The sequence below is a fragment of the Rousettus aegyptiacus genome, unplaced genomic scaffold, assembly GCF_014176215.1.
Source record: "Rousettus aegyptiacus isolate mRouAeg1 unplaced genomic scaffold, mRouAeg1.p scaffold_m13_p_5, whole genome shotgun sequence".
Classification (NCBI taxonomy): Eukaryota; Metazoa; Chordata; class Mammalia; order Chiroptera; family Pteropodidae; genus Rousettus; species Rousettus aegyptiacus.
The window spans coordinates 2,777,391-2,798,971 of NW_023416308.1; the positions used below are offsets into that span (position 1 = coordinate 2,777,391).

At 65.9% G+C, this 21,581-nt stretch overlaps 1 protein-coding gene across 28 annotated transcripts in view; it reads left to right on the forward strand.

Moving 5' to 3' along the window:
* NCOR2 (nuclear receptor corepressor 2) overlaps positions 1 to 21,581 on the forward strand; it is a 255,049-nt gene that overhangs the window by 207,174 nt on the left and 26,294 nt on the right. For all 28 annotated transcript variants that reach the window (XM_036221357.1, XM_036221362.1, XM_036221361.1 and 25 more), the window contains 6 exons: positions 4,775 to 4,922; positions 7,894 to 7,944; positions 8,693 to 9,326; positions 15,341 to 15,470; positions 16,455 to 16,611; positions 20,477 to 20,638. In XM_036221357.1, coding sequence (XP_036077250.1) covers positions 4,775 to 4,922; positions 7,894 to 7,944; positions 8,693 to 9,326; positions 15,341 to 15,470; positions 16,455 to 16,611; positions 20,477 to 20,638 — 1,282 coding nt within the window. The remainder of the gene's footprint in view (positions 1 to 4,774; positions 4,923 to 7,893; positions 7,945 to 8,692; positions 9,327 to 15,340; positions 15,471 to 16,454; positions 16,612 to 20,476; positions 20,639 to 21,581) is intronic.

The following is a 21,581-nucleotide window of genomic DNA, read 5'->3' on the forward strand; positions in this document are numbered from 1 at the left end:
AGAGGCTTCACACACGGCTCGGGGGCTCCCGGGAGCCCCGCGGGTGCCTGGCCTCGATGTCCCCTGGAAATAGATTTTAGGTGAGGACCCGCTGGAGGCCGCTTCAGGGAGCAGATGGATTCCTGCTGCAGAGGGGGTCCCTGGCCCTTGGACAGTGCTCGGCACATGCTGGACGCTGTCCCCGCCCAGCGCTCAGCAAGCCGTCCCTGAGCGCTGTCAGCATGTGCCGAGGGTCTGCGTGTGGGCGGGGTTTTCCTGCTGGACGGGGGAGCTGGGCGTTTCTCTGGTGGACAGTGGGAGCCAGTAAAGGTTTGCGAGCCAAGGGGCTGACCGGCTTAAGGCCGAGTGAGATGTAGCTGAGGCTGCCGGAGAAGGTCGCCCTCTGTGACCCCTGACCCCAAACACTCTGGTGAGTGGCAGCATCGCTGGCAGCCGAGGAGCAGGCCGGCAGGAGGGGGACCCAGAGGCCCAGCTCGGGCCCCTCCCCAGTCCCCTGAGGTCACCTCATTGCCCTCTTTCCCCAGGTGGGGGCGATGAGGCCAGGAGGGAGCGGGCACCTGGGGAGGCCACGGCGGGGGTGCGACCTGGCCTGTGGGAGCCCCCGGCTTCCCTTGCGGGCCTGTCCCTGTGGAACTAGACAGGTCTCACACAGCTAGCTGCATGGTTTGGTCCTGCCGGGTGAGCGGTGGACCACATGTCATGGACCGAAGGCGGGGGGCTGGCCAGCCCCCTGCCGGGGCCAACAGACAGGTGAACCTTGCTCATGGCTCGTGGACGGAAAGGAGCAGTGGAGGGTGCGGAAGTGGCCCCTGCCCCCGGCTGACCTCGAAGGGGCACCTTCCCCTGAGGGCTGCAGAGCAAGGCCGGCGAGCAGATGCGGGGACCCGTCGTCGCAAGCCGGGCTCGGGCTGGGCCCTTTGGTCCCGATGGTGGCCGCCCAGGGTGGGCTTCCTGCTGCCGCAGTATGCAAGCCGGACTCGTGAGACGCTGCTGAACTCGGTGACCTCGCCTTCCCCCCTCTCCCCCGCACCGGTCAGTCCCCGGGAGAAAGAGGGGTCCTCGTGAATCCCGACGCAGTGGCGGCCGCTTCTGGCTGCCGGCCAGGCCCTGTGTGGAGCTCAGGAAGACGTGTGGCCCATCCCTTCAAGCCAGCGCAGGAAGGAACGGGGGATGCGGAGGGTCAGCGGGCGGCCCCTCCCGCCTTGCACCAGGCCTGGCCTTAGCGTGGCCGCAGGCGACGTCAGCAGGCCGCAGGACCGGGCGGGCAGGCGGAGCCGTCCCAGAGTTACGTAACGTTTGGCAGCGGAGTCTTCTCTGAGGCCCTCCTCCCCCCGCTTCTGGCCGAAGGTTACCCGTCTCTCCCGTCTGTGAATCCAGGCCCCGGGGCCCCGCTGCCGTGTTCTTTGTCTGTTTGCGGCAGCCCAGGCCGGCCTGGCCGCGCTCTCCGCTGTGGCGGCTCCTCTCTGCGTCCGCACCGCCCTGCAGCGGGAGAGGGGCCCACCCGCCTGCCAACCCGGGCCCCTCGGCTCCCGAGCCGGGGCGTTCGGGGCCCGCGTTGCGGCCTCTCCGAGCCACCGTCTGTGTCGGGCAGGCTCCTCCAGCCGAAGGCGTAGTGACAGATCAGAGCGCCTGCTCCGTGCCAGGCCCTGCCCCAGGAGAGCCGGGGGGTGCCGCCGAGAGCACCCAGAGGTGCTGGCCCTGGGGCGAGCTCCAGCGGAGACGCGTGAGCATGCAGATAATTTCAGACCGCGCTCCGAAGAGGAGACGAGGGCTTGGTGGGCGGCGAGGTTGGACTGGTGTCGACAGGGAAGGGCTCTCAGAAGCGCCGAGGCCGTGAGTCACGCACACTGGCATCTGGCGGAGGGGCGCCCCTGCGGAGGCCCTGGGGCTGGGACGTGGTGCGCGCATGCGCGCAGCCGGGCCGCGTGTTCGTAGCAGAGACTAAGGAGGTCAGGTGTGAACGAGCATGCTGGGGGGCGGGGAGCCCGGATCTCGAGCGCACAGACCTGCGTGGAGGAGGAGGGCTTGCGTTTTTGTGTCAAGGGCTTTGGGGGTCCCCTGGAGGGTTTGAGGCAGGGAGCAGCGTGTTCTGATTTGCAGGGCAGCCGTGCACACCCAGCGAATGCGTGTCTGGAAGACACTTGGCACACAGTAGGTGCTTAACAAACCTCAGCTGTAATTATCGCAAGCAGTATCCAGCATCTCCTCTTCCATCCGCGCGCAGCCCCGATTCTGAGGTGCAGGGCTCCTGCGGAAGGATTCGGCATAATTCCCGGGACATTCAGCACATCCTGGCCTCTCAGATCCAAGTATAGTTGGGGGGATTCGGGTGCTGACATCAGAGCCTCCTCGCTTAGCCCGATGGCCTGGGGATACCCTGCTAGAGAGACCTTGCGACCAGCCCACAGGAGCCCTTGTTCCCTGCAAACCACCCTCCCCGCCCCCCGCCGCCCAGCCAGCCACCCGCCTTACCCAGCACTGCAGCGAGTCCCCGCCTGCTAAAAATAGATTGGGGAAGAAGGGGGAACCCTCAGCCGCGCCCACAGAAGCCGCTGCCACACAACTTTCTCGCGCCTCCATGGGCTTCGGCCAGGGGCCTGTAGGGGAAGCTTGGGGTTTGGGGCAGGGCTGGGGCAGCCCCCGGAGTGGGGGGGTGGGGGGACTGGCTGGGCGTTCCCATAACGGCTGGTGGACACTGGGCGGGGCGGGGCTGCAGCCCTCTGGCCAAGTGCTGGTGACGGAAACAGTGACGAACGGGCAAACGGACATTTTCCTTTTCCTCCCGACGCTCCCAGTGGCTGTGCCCCGAGGACCCCCCCCACCCCCCGCTTGCTCTGGGAGGAGGCAGGATGGGAAGGGACCCCACCCCCAGGCCGAGCCGGGCCTTGGGGACCCCTGACGCCCGTTACCAGCCAGGCCGTGGTGAGGGGTCAGGGTGGGCAGGGCCTTGGCCGCTGGAGGTGACGGGGCGCTTGCCCCATGAGCGGGCTGTGCCTCCTCGCCACATCGGGTGGCTCTCTCCTGGGGCCCGGGGACTTTGTGGCGGGGAGGTGCATTACTCTTGTTCCCTATAACGGAGCACCACCGGCCGGGGGGCTTAAAACCACAGAAATGTACCCTCACCCGGTCCTGGAGCCAGAAATCTGAAATCAGGGTGTCAGCCGCAGGCCCCCGGGGCGGGCCCCACCCTGTCTCTCCCAGCTCCCCGTGGTGGCCGGCAGGCCCCGCGTTCCTCGGCTCGTCCGTGCGTCACTCCTCTGCGTGCCTCGGTGTTCAGACGCCACTCTCGTAAGGACACGGGTCCCACTGGACGTAGGGCCCTCCCTGCCGCAGCGTGACCTCATCTTCACTAATCACGTCCGCTGAGAGCTGGTTTCCAGATAAGGTCACATCCTGGGTTTGGGTGGACACGGATTCTGGGGGACACTCTCCACCCCAGGGCAGGGGCTGCGTGGAGAGCTGTTGGCACATCTGGGGGCACTGCGGTTTCCACCCCCTTCTTTGGAGACCTGGGAGGGCTCCGGCTGCAACCCTGCCTGTCACACCGGCTGCATTGGGGTGGGTCCCCTCTTAGGGCACATTATACTCGCCCTAGGAGTCTCTGGTCACCTCAAGACCCCTCTCCCCCCATGCACATATGCTTCCACATATACCCAAACTCTCTGCTGTGTGCTCAAGCCCCAAATGCTGCCCGTTTGCAGTCACTCGGTCAACCAACAAACGCCTTCTGAGCCTCTGCCCGTCTCAGCGCGGTACAGTACAGAGACACCCACTATGTCTCTTCTGCCTTCCAAGAGCTCCCGGCCTAGTGAGGTGCAAAGATGGGGGCCGTCCACGAGGAGCGATGTTGGCACCCAGGCCCGGGGCGGGGCTCCGGCTCCCTGCGTGAGGAGCCGGCCTTCCGACCGGGGTGCCGCGAGGAGGGAAGTGAAAGGCTTCACGCCGAGGGCCCCCTCTCTGTTCCTCGAACACACCCAGCTCGTGCCCGCCTCCGGGCCCCGGTGCTTGCACCTCCCCGCCCCCCCCCGGACCACTCTCGGCCAGAGCTGGCCGGCTCCCTCCCGGCAGCAGCTCGGAGAAGCCCCCCTGCCCCGCGCGTTGGTCCAGCAAAGCCCCTGCGCCCACCCTCTCTGGCCCGACCCCGTCTGACCCCCTCCACGTCCTGTCCGCTGCATCTTTTAGAGATGTACCGTTTGCTAGGACCCCCAACTAGAAGGCGGCTGGAGGCGGGGACCTCGTCTTCCCTAAACGTGGTGTGTCCCCAGCCCTGGCACACCACCTGGCGCAAAGTAGGTCCCCCGTGAAGACTGGACGAGCGAAGCGACGAGCTTCTCAAACTAGCCTGTCCCCTGGGGCTCAGTGGAGGGCAGATGAGACACAAAGAAACGCTTCATTCATTCGCTGGCTCCACACGCACTGCTGGGCCCTGGCAGGGTGTCCCGCGGGCGTGTGCTCACCTCTCTGGCTAGGGCAGTCAGAGGGCCCGGAGCCATCGCGGGGTGTCTTCAGGCAGAGGCAGGCCTTTTTCACCTGTTCTGGAAGGGTGTCGGGGCACCCCGGGTATCTGGGCCATGAAGGAAGAATAGAGCCCTGGGTAAAAATAACCGCTGGCACGTTCGGCCCCTGCAGTGGGGCGCGAGGGGGAAGGACGCCTCCCTGACCACGTGGCTGGGATCGCTGTCCCTCGCAGCTGTGGCGAGGTCTGGGGCACGGGGAGGTTCTGGGCTGACAGCCCAGGCCCGAGCCCTGACCTGCTGCTGTCCCTGTGCCCTAGGAGAAGGAGAGGAATGCACGGAGGAAGAAGAAGAAAGCCCCGGCTGCCGCCAGCGAGGAGGCCGCCTTCCCCCCAGTGGTGGAGGATGAGGAGATGGAAGCATCGGGCGCGAGCGGGAACGAGGAAGAGATGGCGGAGGAGGCAGAAGGTGAGGGGAGGGCCGTGTGTGGCCGGTGGCCACGGCGATGGTGGTGACGGTGATGGTGACGGTGATGGTGATGATGGTGGTGATGGTGGTGATGGTGGTGACGATGGCGATGTGATGGTCAAGGTGATGGTGACGATGGTGGTGACGGTTTCAACAACAGAAACGTAACTGGCTTCTCTGCCTGCTGAGCACTTGTCTGTTCAATCCTGGCCCTCTGTGAGTTCAGTGACATTTTAGAAAGAAGTTTATTTTTGAAAAGTTTTTTGACCTGAATTGCTTTACAAGTTGACCTCCGTAAGTAGAACCGTATCTGTTGGTTAATAAATATTTCAAAAGTTACATAATGATAGTGCCTTTTACCCCCAAGCGTTCCAGTTTGGTTCATAGAGCACATAAACCCCACGTCCCGTGAGGGGAAACTGAGGCTCGGGCAGTTAAGCGTCCCGGCTCAGCACCCCCAGGTGTCCCACGGTTGCATGCTGCACCTGTCTTAGGTGAATTCTCTCACCAGGTGAGTGCTGCTCAAAAAAGAGTGAGAATTAGTCATCTGGATTGCACTGGCGGGTCTGCCCACGCCTCAGAGAGAGGGTTTGGACTGCATGAGGCTGGCTCCGTGTTTGAGAGCCCAGCCCCCAAGTGTGTGACACTCGGCTCCCCTGCGTGACAGGTGTTTGTAGGTTCAGGAGTTACCCCTGGGGCCCGACATGGGCCCCATGCCCCTGGTCGTGGCTAGTCTGCTTTCGGCCCCTACCTCTTTCCCTTGTCCCTGGGGCCACACCCCCGCCCCGTGTCCTGGCACCCCCAAAGACCTATCCCTTGGTTAGCTGATGGTCTGCTGTCTCCCTGCCAGAGCTGCCCCCTCTGGGCCCTTAGGTTCTCTGTGGATGGACCCCCTTCCCCCCTCGCCTCCCTGCCCCCTGCCCCCACCCCGGGTTTCCTCCCCTTCTCCCATCTGCCCGTGTCTGTGTCGAAACTCCTGAGCTTCTGCCGGCGTGGGGAAGGGAGGTGCGTGTCACCCCCTGGCTCTGTGAATTCAGCTCCTTCCAGCCTGAGGTGTATTCAGCAGCCCCGAGTCCTATTCCTGCTGGGAAGTGGAGAACCGAGCCACTTGGTTACTGTTGTCTCAGGTCGGGGCCGGGCTGGGATCCGGCCGGCCTCCTTGCCAGCTCCCTAGCCCACGCCAGCCGGAGGCCTGGCCAGTGAGGGTCCAACAGGGGGCGCTGCGCATCTCGCTGGTCTTTGAATTGGTTCGCGGGTGTGTGTTCAGGAGAGGGAAGACCCAGGGAGCAGGAGCCCAGCCCCCTCTTTCAACGTCCCCCAGCTCTGATTATGGGCTGGATGTCAGCTCGGTGGGCAAGGTAAAAGAAGGCAGACCTTGGCTCAGTGGGCAGGGACCTGCCCAGTGAGAATGCTGTGTGTGACCAGCTCACAGGGAGGGTCACGCCCACCAGCAGCGGTGGGAGGGGGCATCCTCGGCTGGGGTTGCGGGAGGCGGGCTGGTCTGGCCAGAGCTGAGGCCTCTGTGACCACCCGGTGTTCCTGAGCGCTACACAAAGGATGGACACACACCCCCTTCTCGTGGGTGAGGAGACAGGCCCCGGGAGGGGAGAGTCACACAGTAGGGTGTCACGTGGCCGGTACACTCGGAGTCTGCCGGTCAGTCAGCCAGCATTTACTGGGTAACCCTGTCCCCTGGAACCAGGCTGGGGGAGGTGAGGTAGGTTCCGGGTTAGGGCCTGGGGTTGCTCCAGCAGAACCTTCTGGAAAACCCACCAGCCCCAAAGACCTCTCTGGGGCCGGGCAGCAAGTGCCTCGTTGCGCCCAGGCTGGAGACGGAGCGGTTCAGGGGGAGGCGGGGTCAGCCACCTGGCTCGGCAGCATCTCTAGTCGTGATCGTGGTCGTGGTCGTGGTCGGAACAAGGCAGTGACCTTGAGGTAATCCAGTGGTCGTAAAAGCCCTACGGAGGAGGTACTGTTATCACCTCTCTCAGGCGAGGAAACGGGCACAGAGCAGTGGGTCGCCCAAGGGCACATGGCTGGCCAGTTTGGGGACCAGAACTTGAACTTGTTAGAAGTGCTGGCTTTCGGTCCCCACCCAGACCTGCTGAATGAGAGCCGTTTAGGGGGTGGCCCAGCCATCTGGGCCGGTAGCCGTCTGGCGCTCACGCCTGACCACCCCTGATACCAAAAGCTTCTTGGTAGGGCAAGAGCCAGGCACGATCTGCCCATTTTGTAGGTGAACGAACTGAGATTGGGGGTTCAGCCACGTGTCCCAGACCTTAGCGCCGGCCCCCGATGTCCTGTCGTGTGATCACGTGAAAGGGAAGGGATGACCTCACGGGGGCCAGCTGGCAGGAGCAGGAAGCCCATTGGTCAGGGGCACCGGGGCCAGCCCCCTCCGGGCCCCTGCAGTGCGGGCTCGGGCCAGTGACGTCACTGCTCTGTGCCTTGGGTCTCTCTCCTCTGCGAACGGGAGCGATGAGCGTCCCCATGTCAGAGATTGTCAAAGATGGTGCACGTCGTGTGTGGGGAGAGCCTTGCACGACCCCTTATAGGGGGATGAGAGGCGGAGGCGGCCAGGGTGTTGGAGAGGGCCGTGAGGGCTGAAGGAAGCCTTTGTCCAGGGCCCTAGCAGCCCCTGCCGGCCTGGCTTTGCCTCTGAGGGGCGAGGTCCTGGGAGCTGGGGACCAGAGGGGCCCATCCACCTGTCCCAAGGCCCCCAGGAGTGGGCAGGACTTGCTTCTGGCCCCGCAGGATGGCCAGGGCCGCGGCTAGCCCTCTAGGACGGCAGAGTCCGGGGGGAGAGGGCGTGTAGGTTCAGAAGAGGGCAGGTGAGTGGCCAGCGAGCCAGTGCTGGCCCCAGGCCCCAGGCCCCTGCGTCAACCCTGCCTCCCCGGCCGCACCAGCCCCCTTCCCCCCCCGCCCCCGCACCTGCCACCTGGCTTCTAATCTTTCTCTCACTTCCTTCCAGCCTTACACACCTCTGGGAACGAGGTGCCCAGAGGGGAATGCAGTGGCCCAGGTACGGATGGGGCCGTCGGGCCTGAGGGGTGGGGCGGGGGCCCGGCCAGGGCACGGGGGGCATCCCAAGGTCCTCTGTACGGGGCCCCTCTTCCGCCTGAGAGCCACCTCCGCGTGGGTGGTGGCCGCCTCTGCCCTTCCTGCCCAGCGCAGGGTCTGCTCCCCATGCTGCCCCTGGCCCCCTGCCGCTCGGGGCACTCTGCTCGGCAGTCCTGTAGGCATTCACTGGTGTCTCCATCCACGACTCTTGCCAGATCCGACTTCCCAGCAGCACAAGCAGGTGTTTTAAATGTCCCCATTTTTATAGAAAATGGGGGGGACAGACCCAACAAAGGGACGGCACTGGTTTTTTAAGGCTAAAGAGCCAGGCCTGGAGCCGGCGCCCCTCCCCCTTCGTCCGGACACACAGCCGCTCCACCACCACGGAGCCAGCCCCTGCTGTAGCCTGGCCCTGCGGGAAGCGGCCAGGGGCTTCGGTCAGCGTGGGCTGCTTCCCGCCGGCTTCTTTGAGTTCACCGGCCCCTTTACGTCGTCTGGTGATGGTGACAGCAGTGATGACACAGTGACAAGTAGCCGCCAGGGCAGCAGGAGCCTCTGGGCTGTGTGGTGTCAGGCGATGAGGCCACCGTATCCTAAGCTCCTGCCGCGAGCCAGGACGAGTGGTCAGGTGGCGTGAGAAAGCCATCTATGCCTCCACCGCCGTCCCCCACGCCTCTCACCTGTCCCCTCCCCCCACCCGCACCCCGCAGCCGCCGTCAACAACAGCTCCGACACCGAGAGCATCCCGTCGCCGCACACCGAGGCCGCCAAGGACGCGGGGCAGAACGGGCCCAAGGCCCCGCCCGCCGGGGGCTCCGACACGACGCCCGCCGAGCCGCCCACGCCGCCTCCGGAGGACGCCCCGGCCCCCGCCGAGCCCACTCCGGCCTCCGAGGCCGCGGGCCCGCCCGCGTCCCCACCGGCACCCCCGTCGCCTGCCGCACCCCCTCCTGTGGTCCCCAAGGAGGAGAAGGACGAAGAGGCCGCCTTGGCGCCTCCTGCGGTGGAGGAGGGCGGGGACCAGAAGCCCCCTGCGGCCCTGGAGCTGGCAGCAGACTCGGGCCTGAAGGAGGAGCCCGGCCAGGCGCCCCCCGCCCAGCCCATCAAGGCCGAGTGCAAGGAGGAGGCCTTGGAGGAGGGGCCCGACAAGGCCAAGGGGGCAGCCGAGGCGGCCGCCGACCCCACGCCCGAGGGGCCGCTCAAGGTGGAGAAGAAGGAGGGGAGTGCGGGCCCCGGCGGCAAAGCCACCCCAGCCAAGGGCTCGGGGGCCCCCCAAGACAGCGACTCCAGCGCCACCTGCAGCGCCGACGAGGTGGACGAGCCCGAGGGGGCCGACAAGAGCCGGTGAGTGCCCCGCGCGCGCTGAGGGGCCTCTTCATGCTGCAGACGGCGCAGGCGAGGCAGGGTCTGTGCCCGCCCCGGGGGGCGTGATCTGGGGGGGGCGGGGGCCTGCGGGGGCGACCCCCAACACAGCCCAGACCAGGAAGTGCGGTCCGCAGGGCCAGTGCGGCCTCCACCAGCGGTGGCCCCGACGAGCTGCTCCCCTTCGGCCTCTGCCCTGCCCCTGGATTGGGTACTTGTCCCTCCAGGCCCTGGGAATGCTGGATTTTAGCCACTTGCAGCACAAAACGCCTGGGGACCCCAATGTGCCGGCCAGAACCGAGGCTGATGCACCCCAGCTGGGGCCGAGGGCGGGAGGCGGAGGGCAGCAGGGGGAGACTCTCTCTGCTCACGTCCAGGCAGCTTGAGATTGTTTTCTAGCGAAGCAGGCGAGTCATTTTTATTTTGACTGAAAACAGTGTGGTCTGCTTTCTCTCCTCCTCGCGTCTTGGAAAAAATTCTGGGCAGAGCCAGAGGGAGGAAAATCTGACTTTCAAATCCGGCGTGTTCGCTCCGAGCCGCTTCCTCTGGCCCATGATTCACCTTGGGGCATGTTAAAATGACAAGTTCTAGAACATTCCATAGGAAAATCAGATTCGGTCTGTATTCTTTGGGCCTCCATATGTTCCACAAAAGCGAGTGAGCCACATCAGCCTCTGCTTTTTGTGTCCGGCGGTCCCTGGGGGCCACCGCTGGCAGGAACCCCTCCCTTTCGGTGTGAGAAGCCGCGGCCGGGCCAACGGGGCCTGAGGACGCAGAGTTCCCGAGCGTCTAGCCCCATGGGCACAGCTCGGAAGACAGTGCTCGCGGCGGCTCAGCCTGCAGGGGTGTCTCAGCCAGGGCCTGGCCGCCCCGCTCACTTGTGCCTGGGTAATGGATGGGGTCAGGGCGGGTGGCTCCCCACCCCACTCCTGCCGGCCATGGGGACGTGTTTCTGCTCTTAGCGGGTTGTGTGCTGAGCTCATGGGGCAGCCGTGCCGATAGGCGGCCTCCTGGAGTCTGTGTTTTGGGTTCACATGGCTGGCTCAGGGTGGGGGCCGGGAGGGGACGGCTGGCCTGAGTCTCATCAGCCCCACTGGACCCCGCAGGCCAAGCACCTTTTAGCCTCTCCCCGCCTCCTCCAGCAGCCGCACCCAGGGACGCGCTCTTCCCGCCCCAGCTGGGCCTGGCTTCCCGCCACGCTTCCTGCCTGCACAGCCAGCATCCGTCCCCTGGGAACAAGCGCCATGGGCGAGGAGTCAGGACACCTGGTTTGTCACGCCCTGTGCGACTGAGCCCGGGCCCCGCCCGTGGGGTGAGGCTGGCCTGTGGCCAGCCCGCTGACCTCTTCCTGGCCGGCAGCCCGCCTTTCCTCCCTCCCTTCCCTGGCCACTCAGGGCCAAGAGGGCACCGGAGGGCACAGCAAGGCCTGTCAGAGCATGTCCCGGCAGCCAAGGCCTCTCGGAGGCGCCGGTGGGCCAGGCGGGCCCCCTAGACACCCCCAGACCCTGGCTGCCCCTCTCTCCTGGCCGCCCCCCTCTTCTGACAGCCCTGGCACAGTGACATGGACGTCCCTGGACAGACACAAGAGGCATGTGGTCTGGGCCCCTGCCTGGTGACTTTGGGAGAGAAAACCATATCCTGCCTGCTTTTTTTTACTCCCGTCACTCTGCCAGGCACCTGTGCCAGGGACTTTTCTTGGCCCATGACCAGAGATAGTGGCTTCGATTGCAAACACAGCCTTGGGCTTGCTGGCGTCCCCTGCTACATTTCCCAGAGGTGGCGTCTGGGTCTTGGAGGGCAGGGCAGGGCCTTCAGAACGTTCTTGCCCTGGGCCCCAGCTTCCTCATCTGTAAGGTGGGTGTCCCCACGTAAGGGTTCTTGTGAGGATGGTGGCGTTACTGGACATAGACTGGTACCCCGATACTGGGCCCACAGTGTGTGCCCCATTTCAGAACAGCTTCAGTGACTCCCTGGAGGGGGCCGGAGTGTGGCTGCTTCTGCTGGGCCCTGGGACCTCAAAAGACTCCTAACAGCAGTTTCTCCTTGGTTTCTTTATTCTGAGGAATAAAGCCCCAGTGTGTGCCCGGCACCGTTCCAGGCTCGGGGCGCTGGGATGGGAGCAGGGTGGGCGAGGTCCCGAGTCCGGGGAGCTCGCGTTCTGGCGAGAGAGGCCAGTCCGAGGGCGGGAGGGTAGAGCAGCCACGCGGACGCCCCTATGATGGAAGCATCGGGGGGTCGGGGGCAGGGCGGCGGGCAGAGCGGTCAGGAGGCCTGTCCGAGGCCGTGGCCCCGCAGGGCGATCACAGCCTGCACTGTGAGGCGCGGGAGGGAACAGCCAGTGTCCGGTCCACTGGGAAGAGGCCGTGGCAGGGAGTGGAGTGAGGCGGGCGGAGCGAGGCGGGGGGGTCACAGAGGTGGGCAGGGCCCCGCACGCCAGCGTGAGCAGTCGGGGGTTCCTCCTTGGGGCAGAGGTGGCAACATGACCGCGTGTGTGTGGTCACCGGTCTCGAGCCAGCACTCCCTCGCCTGCCTAGCCCCAGCCTGCTGGCAGGGCCTGTCCCAGCCTGGTGGTAGTGGGGTCTGAGGCAGGAGCAGAGGGGCTTGCATTCGCAGGCCCGGTGCACCCTGTCGCCCGTCCCCAGCGCTGGCCTTCCGGCCTGGGAGGAGAGACCACAGTGACAGGGGGCCGGCCGACCTGGTCAGCGCCCAGCTTTGTTCTCAGCACTTCGCGTGTGTTCCCGTGGCCTGGGAGGAGGGTGCGACCTATTCCACACCCCTTTACAGATGAGGAAACTGAGGCACAGCTGGTGATAGCGCACGGCCAGAGGCAGGATTTGCACCCGAAGCCCAAGCTCTGAACTACAGGGCGGGTGGGCGAGGAGGGGCCCCGGCAGCTCCCGGCCTCACGGCCAGCGTCCCCCTGCCTCCCAGGTCACGTGTGCTGTGCCAGGCTCCCAGCGCCCCTGTCCTGCCCCCCCCCCAAAGGAAAATAAAAGCCGCAGTCTTGCAGGAAAACAAAGGAAAGGGGAGGTGGGAGGGAGGCGCCCGCCCACTGCCCCTGGGGAGGTGGGGCCACGTGGGTGCCCCTCATCTTCTCGCTCCCTGGTGGGCTCAGGACCCTCGGGTTCTCAGACGCCACAGGGAGAGGTCAGGCTGGCAGCAGGAGCCCTCTCGTCAGCCGTGAGGTGCTGTGCCCATGCCCTGGTCCCCACCTAGCTCCCATCTCACTCTGGGGGCGGGCCTCTGTGCGTGTCCCCTGGCCATGCCTGCCAAGAGCATTGGAGAGGCAGCCCTTCTCCCCTCCCCCCAGTCAGCCTGGGTGTGGAGTTAGTGAGGCCAAGGCGGGATGCAGACCTGAGTAGGAGGACCTGCTCCGCTGCCAATCAGGGGGACACTTCGCTTTATCTGTATTGTAAATGGTATTGTATCTCTTTACAGAGTTACATTGTATCTCTGTGTAGTAATGCTGTATCTCTATACACTTATATTTACACAGATATAAAAGTTTTTATTTTAACTTAAAATTTGCATTTTAAAGTACTTTTGTATTTTTATAAAATAGATAACATATTTTATAAAGTAGGTAATGTAAGTATTTTATTGTTCACGGAACAGCATAGTTAATATATTAAACCCTTGAAGTCATGGTTAGCGTATCCCAGTATCTTTTTTTCCTTTGTTGGGATCTAGTTCACATACCACACAATCCACCCGCTTAAAGTGCACAGTTCAGCGGGCTTTTAATGTATTCATGGAGCTGTTCGGCTCCACAATTCCAGAACATTCTCATCACCCCCTCAGAAAACCTGTTCCCACCTAAAAGTCACTCCTCGGCCACTGCGGATCCCACCCCAGCTCCCGGCCACTGCGGATCTTTCTGTAGCTCTTTTGATGTGCCTTTTCTGGACGTTTTGCATAAATGGGGCCGTGTCACCCGTGGCCTTTGGCGACTGTCCTCCCTCAGCATCTCGCTTCCTCGGTTCCTCCCCGTCGTAGCAAGTGTCAGTGCTCGGCCCCTCTGAGAGTGGCGCCGCCGTGATCCGTGGAGGACAGGTGTCTGCGTGGACGGGCGTCCTCGGTTCCCGTGGGCACACACCTAGCGGTGGATTTGCCGGGTCAGATGGTCCCTCTGTGACCCGCCTCCCGAGGGATCACCAGGCTATTTTCCAAAGTGGCCGTGCTGTGTTCATTTTTGAATTTAAGTTTACAGATGCAAGTTGTTTTCAGTGGAGGATGATAAGTAAAGGTGAGGGGTGGGGAGGAGAGGCTGGGCGTGGTGGCAGCTGCAGTCGAGGTGGGGATTGCTCGGACAGGTGATGGCATTGCCGCTGGGACCTGGTCAGGTGCCTCGGCCCGAGGGAGCTGGGCAGGGTGGGGCTGGGCCCAGGTCCAGGGGGCAGGGAGAGTCAGCGGGAGAGGCCTCCAGTGGTCCTCGGAGTGTGAGCGGGATCTGGAGGGGTCGAGGGAGGGGAGGATGGGAGCGGGGCGAGCCTGGTGGGGTGGCAAAGGGGGGCTGACGTGCGCGGCCAGGTCGGGGTGACTCTCCTCTGGGCCGGCCCAGCTGCATCTGAGTCTGTCTCCGCTCAGCCGAGCGTGTGGCAGGTGCGGGCGGGCGGAGATGGTGCCCGCAGCCTGGCCTGTCGCAGACCACGGTCCCCCCACCACAGACGGAGCCCAGGCCGCGCGTCACGTGTCTGCTCCGCTCGTCTGCGGGGCGGCGCCTGCTGCTCCTCCCCCCTTCGCAGGCGCCAGGCGCGGGCTGCTGGGCACTGGGAAGCTCAGGCACGCCGTGGCCGCCGCGGGTCTCGCCTCAGAGCCAGCGGCCGTGGCTTCCGTTCTGCAGCTGGCATTGGTGCATGGCAGGGCCTGCACCTGCAGGACCCCCAGGCTTTGGCGAGCCAGCCTCAGTTTCCCCTCTGGCTGAATCTTAGCCCACAGCTGGTATCTCACGTGCCGTTGGATCGTCTGGCTGGCTCTGGCGCCCTGTAGGCAGACACTGGATTCCGGGTTCCCTCCGCACACCCCAAGCATAGCACCTGGCCTGCTGTGTGCCCATCAAGTACAGGTCCCCCTGGGAATTGAGAGCTGGGCTGGAAGCAGGAGGCCCCAGTGGGCAGACAAGGGAGCCAGGTGGGGAGTGTGGCAGGGTGCCGGGCCCAGGGCCCTGGCGTCCTGGAAATCCCTGAAGATTTCTTGAAGGAGGTGACACCCACGGGCAGCGCGGGGGCCACCCCCAGGGCAGGCCCTGACCGGGTGCCGAGGCGCCCACGCCCTGCACTGGAGTGACCCTGTCCCCGACACCTGCTTCGGCCCCACTGCGTGCCCCGCACAGGCACAGTGCCCAGTTCCAAATGTCAGCAGCGCACGGACGTGACCTCGCTTTCGGGACGAGGCGCCCACAGGCCCAGTGCGGCTCCGTGGCTGACAGGTGGACGGTGCCCACACTGACCCTGTGGCCCACCCCCTTCTCGCTTCCCGTGGGTGGTTTGCGGGCGGGACTCAGGCAGTGGGACATCCTGGTGGAGCAGGTGGGCCCCGCACTGCCTCCGGCCAGCAAGGCGCACCCAGCTGCCTGCCCCGGGCCCCACACTGGTGCCCGAGCCGCTCTACGTGAGGGATGCACAGTCTCCCTGAATCTCTTAAGCTCGTCAAGCCTTAATAGGGCTGATTCTTTGGCTTCCTGGCGTCTCCCAAAGGGCCGCCTGTGGTCTGGGCTGTGCGTCTGGGCTTCTCCGGGGCTTTCCTTGCTTTGGGCTGTCTCAGCGCGGGGGGTTGGGGGTGGGGAGGCGGTGCTGGCTCCCAGCCGGGCCTCTGGGCTGGGCCTGGAGGGACTTTCAGGGACCTGCGTGGGCCAGAGGAGAGAAGGAAGAGCCACCTCCCCGGTGATGCTGGCTGGTGCCTCCCCTCCTCCGTCGTTCAGGGCTGGAGCCGGGGAGCGGCGGGGGGTGGGGGCGCCCAGCTGTGAGCCATGGGCCTGATGCTTGTCTCCCCCTCAGGCTGCTGTCACCACGGCCCAGCCTTCTCACCCCGACAGGGGACGCCAGAGCCAGCGCCTCGCCCCAGAAGCCGCTGGACCTGAAGCAGCTGAAGCAGCGTGCGGCTGCCATCCCTCCCATGCCCCCCATCGTGAGTGCCGGGGGGGGGGGGGGCGCCCCCATTCCCCCAACCCCCCCATCGTGAGTGCCGGTGGGGGGCGCCCCAGCCCCCTCGCCCGCCCGACCGTGGCTTCCTGTCCAGGAACACAGCAGGGCGGGCGGGGGTGGGCGGGGGTGGGCGGGGCCGGCACCTGCAGCCTTGCTCATCCCAGCGCCTCCTGCTTCCTGGAGAAATCCCCATGGAGACGGGGCAGGAGCCGTGCGGGGCACTGCAGGCGTGCAGGGCGGGGCTCGCAGGAGCCGGGGGACTCGGCCCTGCCGGTCCCCTCCCTCTGTCCTCCTGGCCCAGCGCCCTCGGCGGCCCTGGGAGCCGGCTCGGCTCTCCCTCCCTCCATGCCCTCCCCCCCCTCCCCCCGCCGCCTCACCCCCCGAGGGTTTTCCAGAAGCAGGCATGGGGCCGTGGGAAGGCAGGAAGTCCCCCGGCTGTCACAGCACCTCAGAGAGAAGAGTTCTAAATGTGAGGTCCTTGGGGGAACGCCCCCCCGGAAGGTTCTCCAGGCCCAGCAGGCAGCCCCTTGGAGGCGCCCCTCCCTTGTGGGGGCCCAGCCCTTGCCAGAGCTGTCACCCTCAGGGCCTGGCCTTCCCTGCCTGAAGACACTGTGCCGACCAGGGCCTTTTCCATGAGGAGCAGGGGGTGTGCTGACCGCGCCGCCCATCCCCCGAGGGCAAGCACTGTCCCGTTTGCCAACCCCGATCTCTTGGAGACTCAGAGAGACTTGGGGTGCGGGCTGGGCGGGGAGGGTGACAGGCAGCTGGGATGGGTGGACACACTCCACACCCCTTACAAAGACCTGCCCTCCTGACCCTCAGCCTGTGTGCCCCGGGCATGCTCCTGCCTCTTCCCGGCCCCGGCTCCCGGCGGGGCAGGCGCAGGGGGCCTGCAAGGCTTTCCCCTCATCTCTGTGGACCACAGACGGCCCGTGAAGATGCTCACTTCTCCTGCTTCCCTCGGCAGGTCACCAAAGTCCACGAGCCCCCCCGAGAGGACACGGTCCCCCCAAAGCCAGCTCCGCCACCCCCACAGCACCTGCAGCCAGAGGGCAGCACAGCCCAGCAGTGCAGCAGCCCTCGGGGCAAGAGCCGGAGCCCCGCGCCCCCTGCGGAGAAGGAGGGTGAGGGCTCGGGGGCGCGGGGTGGGGCGGGGGCGTGTATGGCTGGGGCCACTCTCCAAATGCGTGGCTGGGGGTGGCCGCGCCGGCGGCGCCAGCAAGCGAGACGGGAGTGAGGCCGTGGGGAGCGGCGGGGGCCGTGGCAGCTGGTGGAGTCGTGTTTCTCCAAGGTGGGCACTCGCCGTCCGCGGCGGGAGCCGCCGTGTGGCCGTGCGGACCTGGGGTTTGTCTTCCAGAGAAGCCAGAAATCTATTTTTTTTTTTTTTTAAATATGAAATCTTCTGGCTTCCTAACGTTGGCAGTTTTCAGATGCTCGAAAGCACGTGCATGCACAGGAACGTGCCTGCACCTCGGCCGGGGTCCGCGCGGCCTCTGGAACCGCGGGCGGCGGGGTCGGGGCGGGGGGGCTCCGTGCCCGGCTGCGCCGAGCGGCGCTCATCCTGACCTCGTTCCAGGCCGAGGTCACCGGGTTCACTGGGGTGCTGCGGGCTGATGCCCCGAGCAGCCGTGATCCCGCGGCCCGCTAGGGCGTGCTTTATTGTCACCACGTGAGGCTCGAGGCCAGCAGACGGGGGGGGGGGGGGTGTTTCCTGTTCTCTGGATTTCCTGTCCCTGCCCCGCTCCCCACGGGACCCAAGAAGTTCCAAGCCCGTATCCCCAAAGGGGCACTCTCCCCGGACGGGCCCCGCACTCAGAGGGTGCTGTCGGTGTGTCCCAGGCACGGGGGGCTGACCCCCATGCCGGGCTAGCCCAGCCTCCTGCTGGCTGCTCCAGGGGTCTGACGGGAGAAGGACCCCAGGCAGCCCTCCCTGACCCGCCCTCCCTGACCCGCACAGCCCGGGAACGGGCTGGGGGCCAGTGCCGCCTGCACCCCCACCCACCTTGGTCCAGCATCCGTCCCTCTCTAGAACGCCAGGCTGGTCCTCGGCCGCGGGCCTCCTTGAGGGTGGTGCTGTGTGTCGTGGAGGAGGGTGGCCGTGTGCGTCGCAAAGGGGCACGGGCCTGCCAGCCGCCACCGGCCTCCCTCCCCACGGCTTCTCCTGCTGCGGGAAGTCTCACGCGCCACCCACACGGGCAGGCGTGCGTCCTGGCTGGCCCACGGGCCATCTTGTGGCCACTGGGCTAGGACACTAGTTGGATACCTGGCAGTGAGCAGGGTGAAGTCCTCGCTGCGGGGAGCCGCTGTGTCTGTGAGTGAGAAGGGCATCACGCCAGGGCCTGTGTACGGAAGCAGGATGACTTCAGAGTCGTTCATGCAGTGAAAGAAAGAACATGGGGTGAGCGGCGAGGGGCTCAGGGAAGGGGCCTCGGTGAAGAGGAGTCGGCTGCAGGAAGACCTGGGGAAAGAGCACGTCAGGGCGCAGCACGTGCAGACCCCGGGGTTAGAGATGAGCCTGCCGAGTCTGGGGAGCTGCTGGCGGGGTGTGGTGTGTGGCTGAGAGGGAAAGGGGGGCCAGAGGGCGTGGGGCCTCGCGGGCTGCGGGCCTCCGGCGATTTTTGTCTCAGGAACAGCAAAGCCTTTGTTACTAAGGGGATTTTAAGTGCGTGCATGTGCATTGGGGAATCCCATTCACATTTTGGGAAGATCTCTTTGGCTATTGTCGAGGACAAAGGGCTGCAAGGAGTCGAGGCAGATGGAGGAGGCCACAGTGCTGTCCCTGGCCATCGATGGTGGCAGCCTGGACTGCTCGAGTGGCTGTGGAGGGCGGGCGGAGGAGCTCGTTTCAGAGGGCCAGCCAGCGGGATCCGCTGATGGACGTGAGGATGGGGATGAGGCAGGGTGTCTGCCTTCGCCCGGACGCCCGTGACGGCGTGAGTGTCGCTGAGTGAGGGTGCCGTGAGGCCACGGGGTCTGGCTCAGGAAGGGCATTCCCGGGTCAGGCCATCAACCAGTCCAGGGCAGGTAGCTACATAGTGATGTCAGGAGCCCAAGCGTGTTTGGCCAATGTCAGATCTGAGCAGGGCTGGGCTGCCCGTGGCCAGGCAGGGCTGGCTGGGACCAGTCGCAGTCTCTGTCCTGTGTGTTGGGGGGGAGTGAGCCCCCACCCTCGGTGCCGGCACCTGGCTCCCGGCCCATCTGCTTGGTGGAGGCTGCTTCCGGGACCAGATCCCCACGGGAGGCGGTGCAGCTGGCATCGGGCACCACCTGTGGCCTGGGCCGTGCTCTCAGGCACACGTGTGAACTCGGCGCCCGGCGCTGCCTCTCCGGTCACCTGGCTCCTGCGTGGAGCCGCTCGGCCAGGCCGGCCCCTCGGGCTCCCCTGGGCCCAGCCGGAGGAACAGGTTGTCTCTCCAGGCCGTCGGCTGCCGGCCCAGCCTGGCCCAGCCCCAAGTTTCCCTTCCAGCTCTGGAGGCCCCCACCCCCGCCCACTGCAGCCGAAGCCAAGCCTCACAGAGCATCCGGGACGGGCCCGGTTGGGTAGCTGCGCAGCAGGTCCCCGGTGTGTGGGGGACTCCCTGCCCAGGGCGAGCCCTCTTGGGGCATCTCCACTGGGGGCTGGTTGAGTGCGAGAATCCCCACGCTGAGTTACTGCCCGCATCTGAAGCCTCCCACCCCCTCCATGGCTGCCCACTGCCCCAGAGCACGTTCCGGGGGCTCGGTCTCTCCTAGGAGAGAAATTGGGGTGTGCAGCACTCAGGCTCTGGTCCCACGGGCCGTGCCCCCAGCTGGCTCCGCGGGTCGATGCCGGTGCTCACCCTCCCTGAAGGGCCTTTGGAGCCCCCCCTCGTCATCTGGAGGTGGCCCAAGAGATGGCACCTGCCTGCCATCCGCGTCCCGGGCCTGGGCTTCAGGTATCACGTCCCCGGCCCCGCCTTGCATCCTGTTCTCTCCGGATCAGCCCTTGGGCTCGACACTGATTCTCGAGGGAGAGGTTCGGGGCTGTGGGCAGATCCAGCAGTGAGGGGCCAGCAGGAGATCCCCGCGAGGTCAGCCTGTGCCCCTGGGCTTTTGACCAAGTCTACTCGGTGTCCCCAGGCCTGAGAACGTGGGACCCGTCACGCCCCCTCTCTGTGCCTCGGTTTCCCCCGGGATAACCACAGTCGGCTCCTCACAGGACGAGGAGCGCCGCCTGAGGGAGGCTCTCGGGACCGTCACCCTCCCCCTGTGCTGTTACTCTGTGCGGCTTAGGCTGGAGGTTGAGGGATCACATCCGAGCTTAGCCAAGTGTTTGCTGGCGACCTTCGAGAAGTCCACTAGTGTGGCTGTGCTCAGTTTCCCCTCGGTAACCCGTGAGTCTCTCCCTGGTGGCCTGCGGGGCAGCTGGTCCAGCTCCTGCCACTGGGCCGCTCAGCAGGGCGACGGGCAGGCCGGGCGTGCTTGGCGGACCGTCCGCGGCGTCTGGACTCCTGGCTGCTCCCGCCCTGCCCCGGCGTGCCCACGCCACTGCCGCCGGCCACCTTCGTCACTGGGAGAGGTCAGCAGGCTTTTTTGGAAAAGGGCCAGATAGTAAATAGTGTAGGCTTTGCAGGCCAGACGGTCCCTGTTGCAACTGCTCAGCTCTGCCGTAGACGTGGGTGGACGTGACCAGGCTCCAGGACACGTGGGTGTGAACTCGGGCTCCGGCCGCTGTGGTAGTCCCCCAGCCTGGAGGTGTGCCCGGGCCCCTGCTTCCCGGTGCTGGGCGGGGCCTGCGAGGCCTCAGCCCTGGAGCCGAAGCTCCCGAGACCCCCGAACGCACCCCCAGCCTGCAGCCTCGGGGGCCTCCATCACACACCCCCCGATTACCGCCGGCCAGGCTCCTGTCCCTGCCCAGGCCCAGCGCTGCGGGCGTGGAATGGGCCGTGCTGGGCTGTGGGCGGCCTTGGCCGTGGGGTTCCTGGGGGCTGGCCGAGCACAGCTGACGGTCCCGCCTCGTCCCCTCCACAGAGAAGCCCGTGTTCTTTTCGGCCTTCGCAGCCGAGGGCCAGAAGCTGTCCGCCGAGACCCCGTGCTGGACGCCGGGCCTGCCCTTCGCCATGCCCCCGCGTGAGGTGATCAAGGCCTCGCCGCACGCCCCTGACTCCTCAGCCTTCTCCTACGCCCCGTCCGGTGAGTGGCTCTCCCGCGCTTGGGCTCCTCAGCCGCCATGTGGAACCAGCTGATGCACAGTTATTGGGCACCAACTGTTTGCACTGGCTTGAATGGCATCGAAAGGATCTGAGTCTGACTGGACCCTCGGGAGGGATGGCCTGGCCAGTGCTGGCCCGGGAGGGGTCTGTCGAGATGTGAGGCCTCGGCGGGACCGTTGGTGCCGGCGAGCCAGGCAGGTGCTCCAGTGGCCGCGGCAGCTCCGTCCTCCACCGGTGACTCAGAGCTGCAGAATGGGCCGCTGGACAAGAAAGCCTGGGAGTAGGGGAGGGGGGCCGGGAGGGGGCTGCTTTGGTGAAGGGTAGACTCGGGCTGGGTCCTTTCTGGGTTCCCCAGCCCTGCCCGGCCCCGCCGGCATAGCAGGGGGCTGAGGAGGAAAGGCCGAGCTAAGCCGAGCTGACCCCGAAGGTCAAGTGGGGCGGATGGGCCGGGAGAAGCCCGAGGGCAGGCACGCCGGGCAGTGGGGACAGCAGGTGCGGTGGTCCAGGGGCAGGAAAGAGCAGGGGACACTCGAGAGACCGAGGCAGGCTGCCGCCGTGGAAGCCTGGTGCCCGGTGGGCCTGGGGACGGTGGGCGCCCGGGGGGCTCCCAGCACGGGGGCGCGGTGAACCAGGAGACCCTCCACGCAGACCCCTCTCGTCCTTGGGTGGGGAATGACTGGTGGAGAGTAAAGCGGAAACGGGGAAACCCGCTAAGGAGGGGTTCGGGCAAGGGGCCAGGCCTTGGGCCAGAGCCTGGTGGTGAGCGCGGGGTGGCGTCTGCACCAAGGACGCAGGTGGCTCCTCAGGACAGAGGCCGAGGAGGGACTCGGATGCGCGGGCACCCCCCCCGGCGGGACGGGGCGGGGGCGGGGAGAGGCCCGGGGCATCGTGGGCGGGGCCGCGGCGGCTCTGTGCTGGACAGA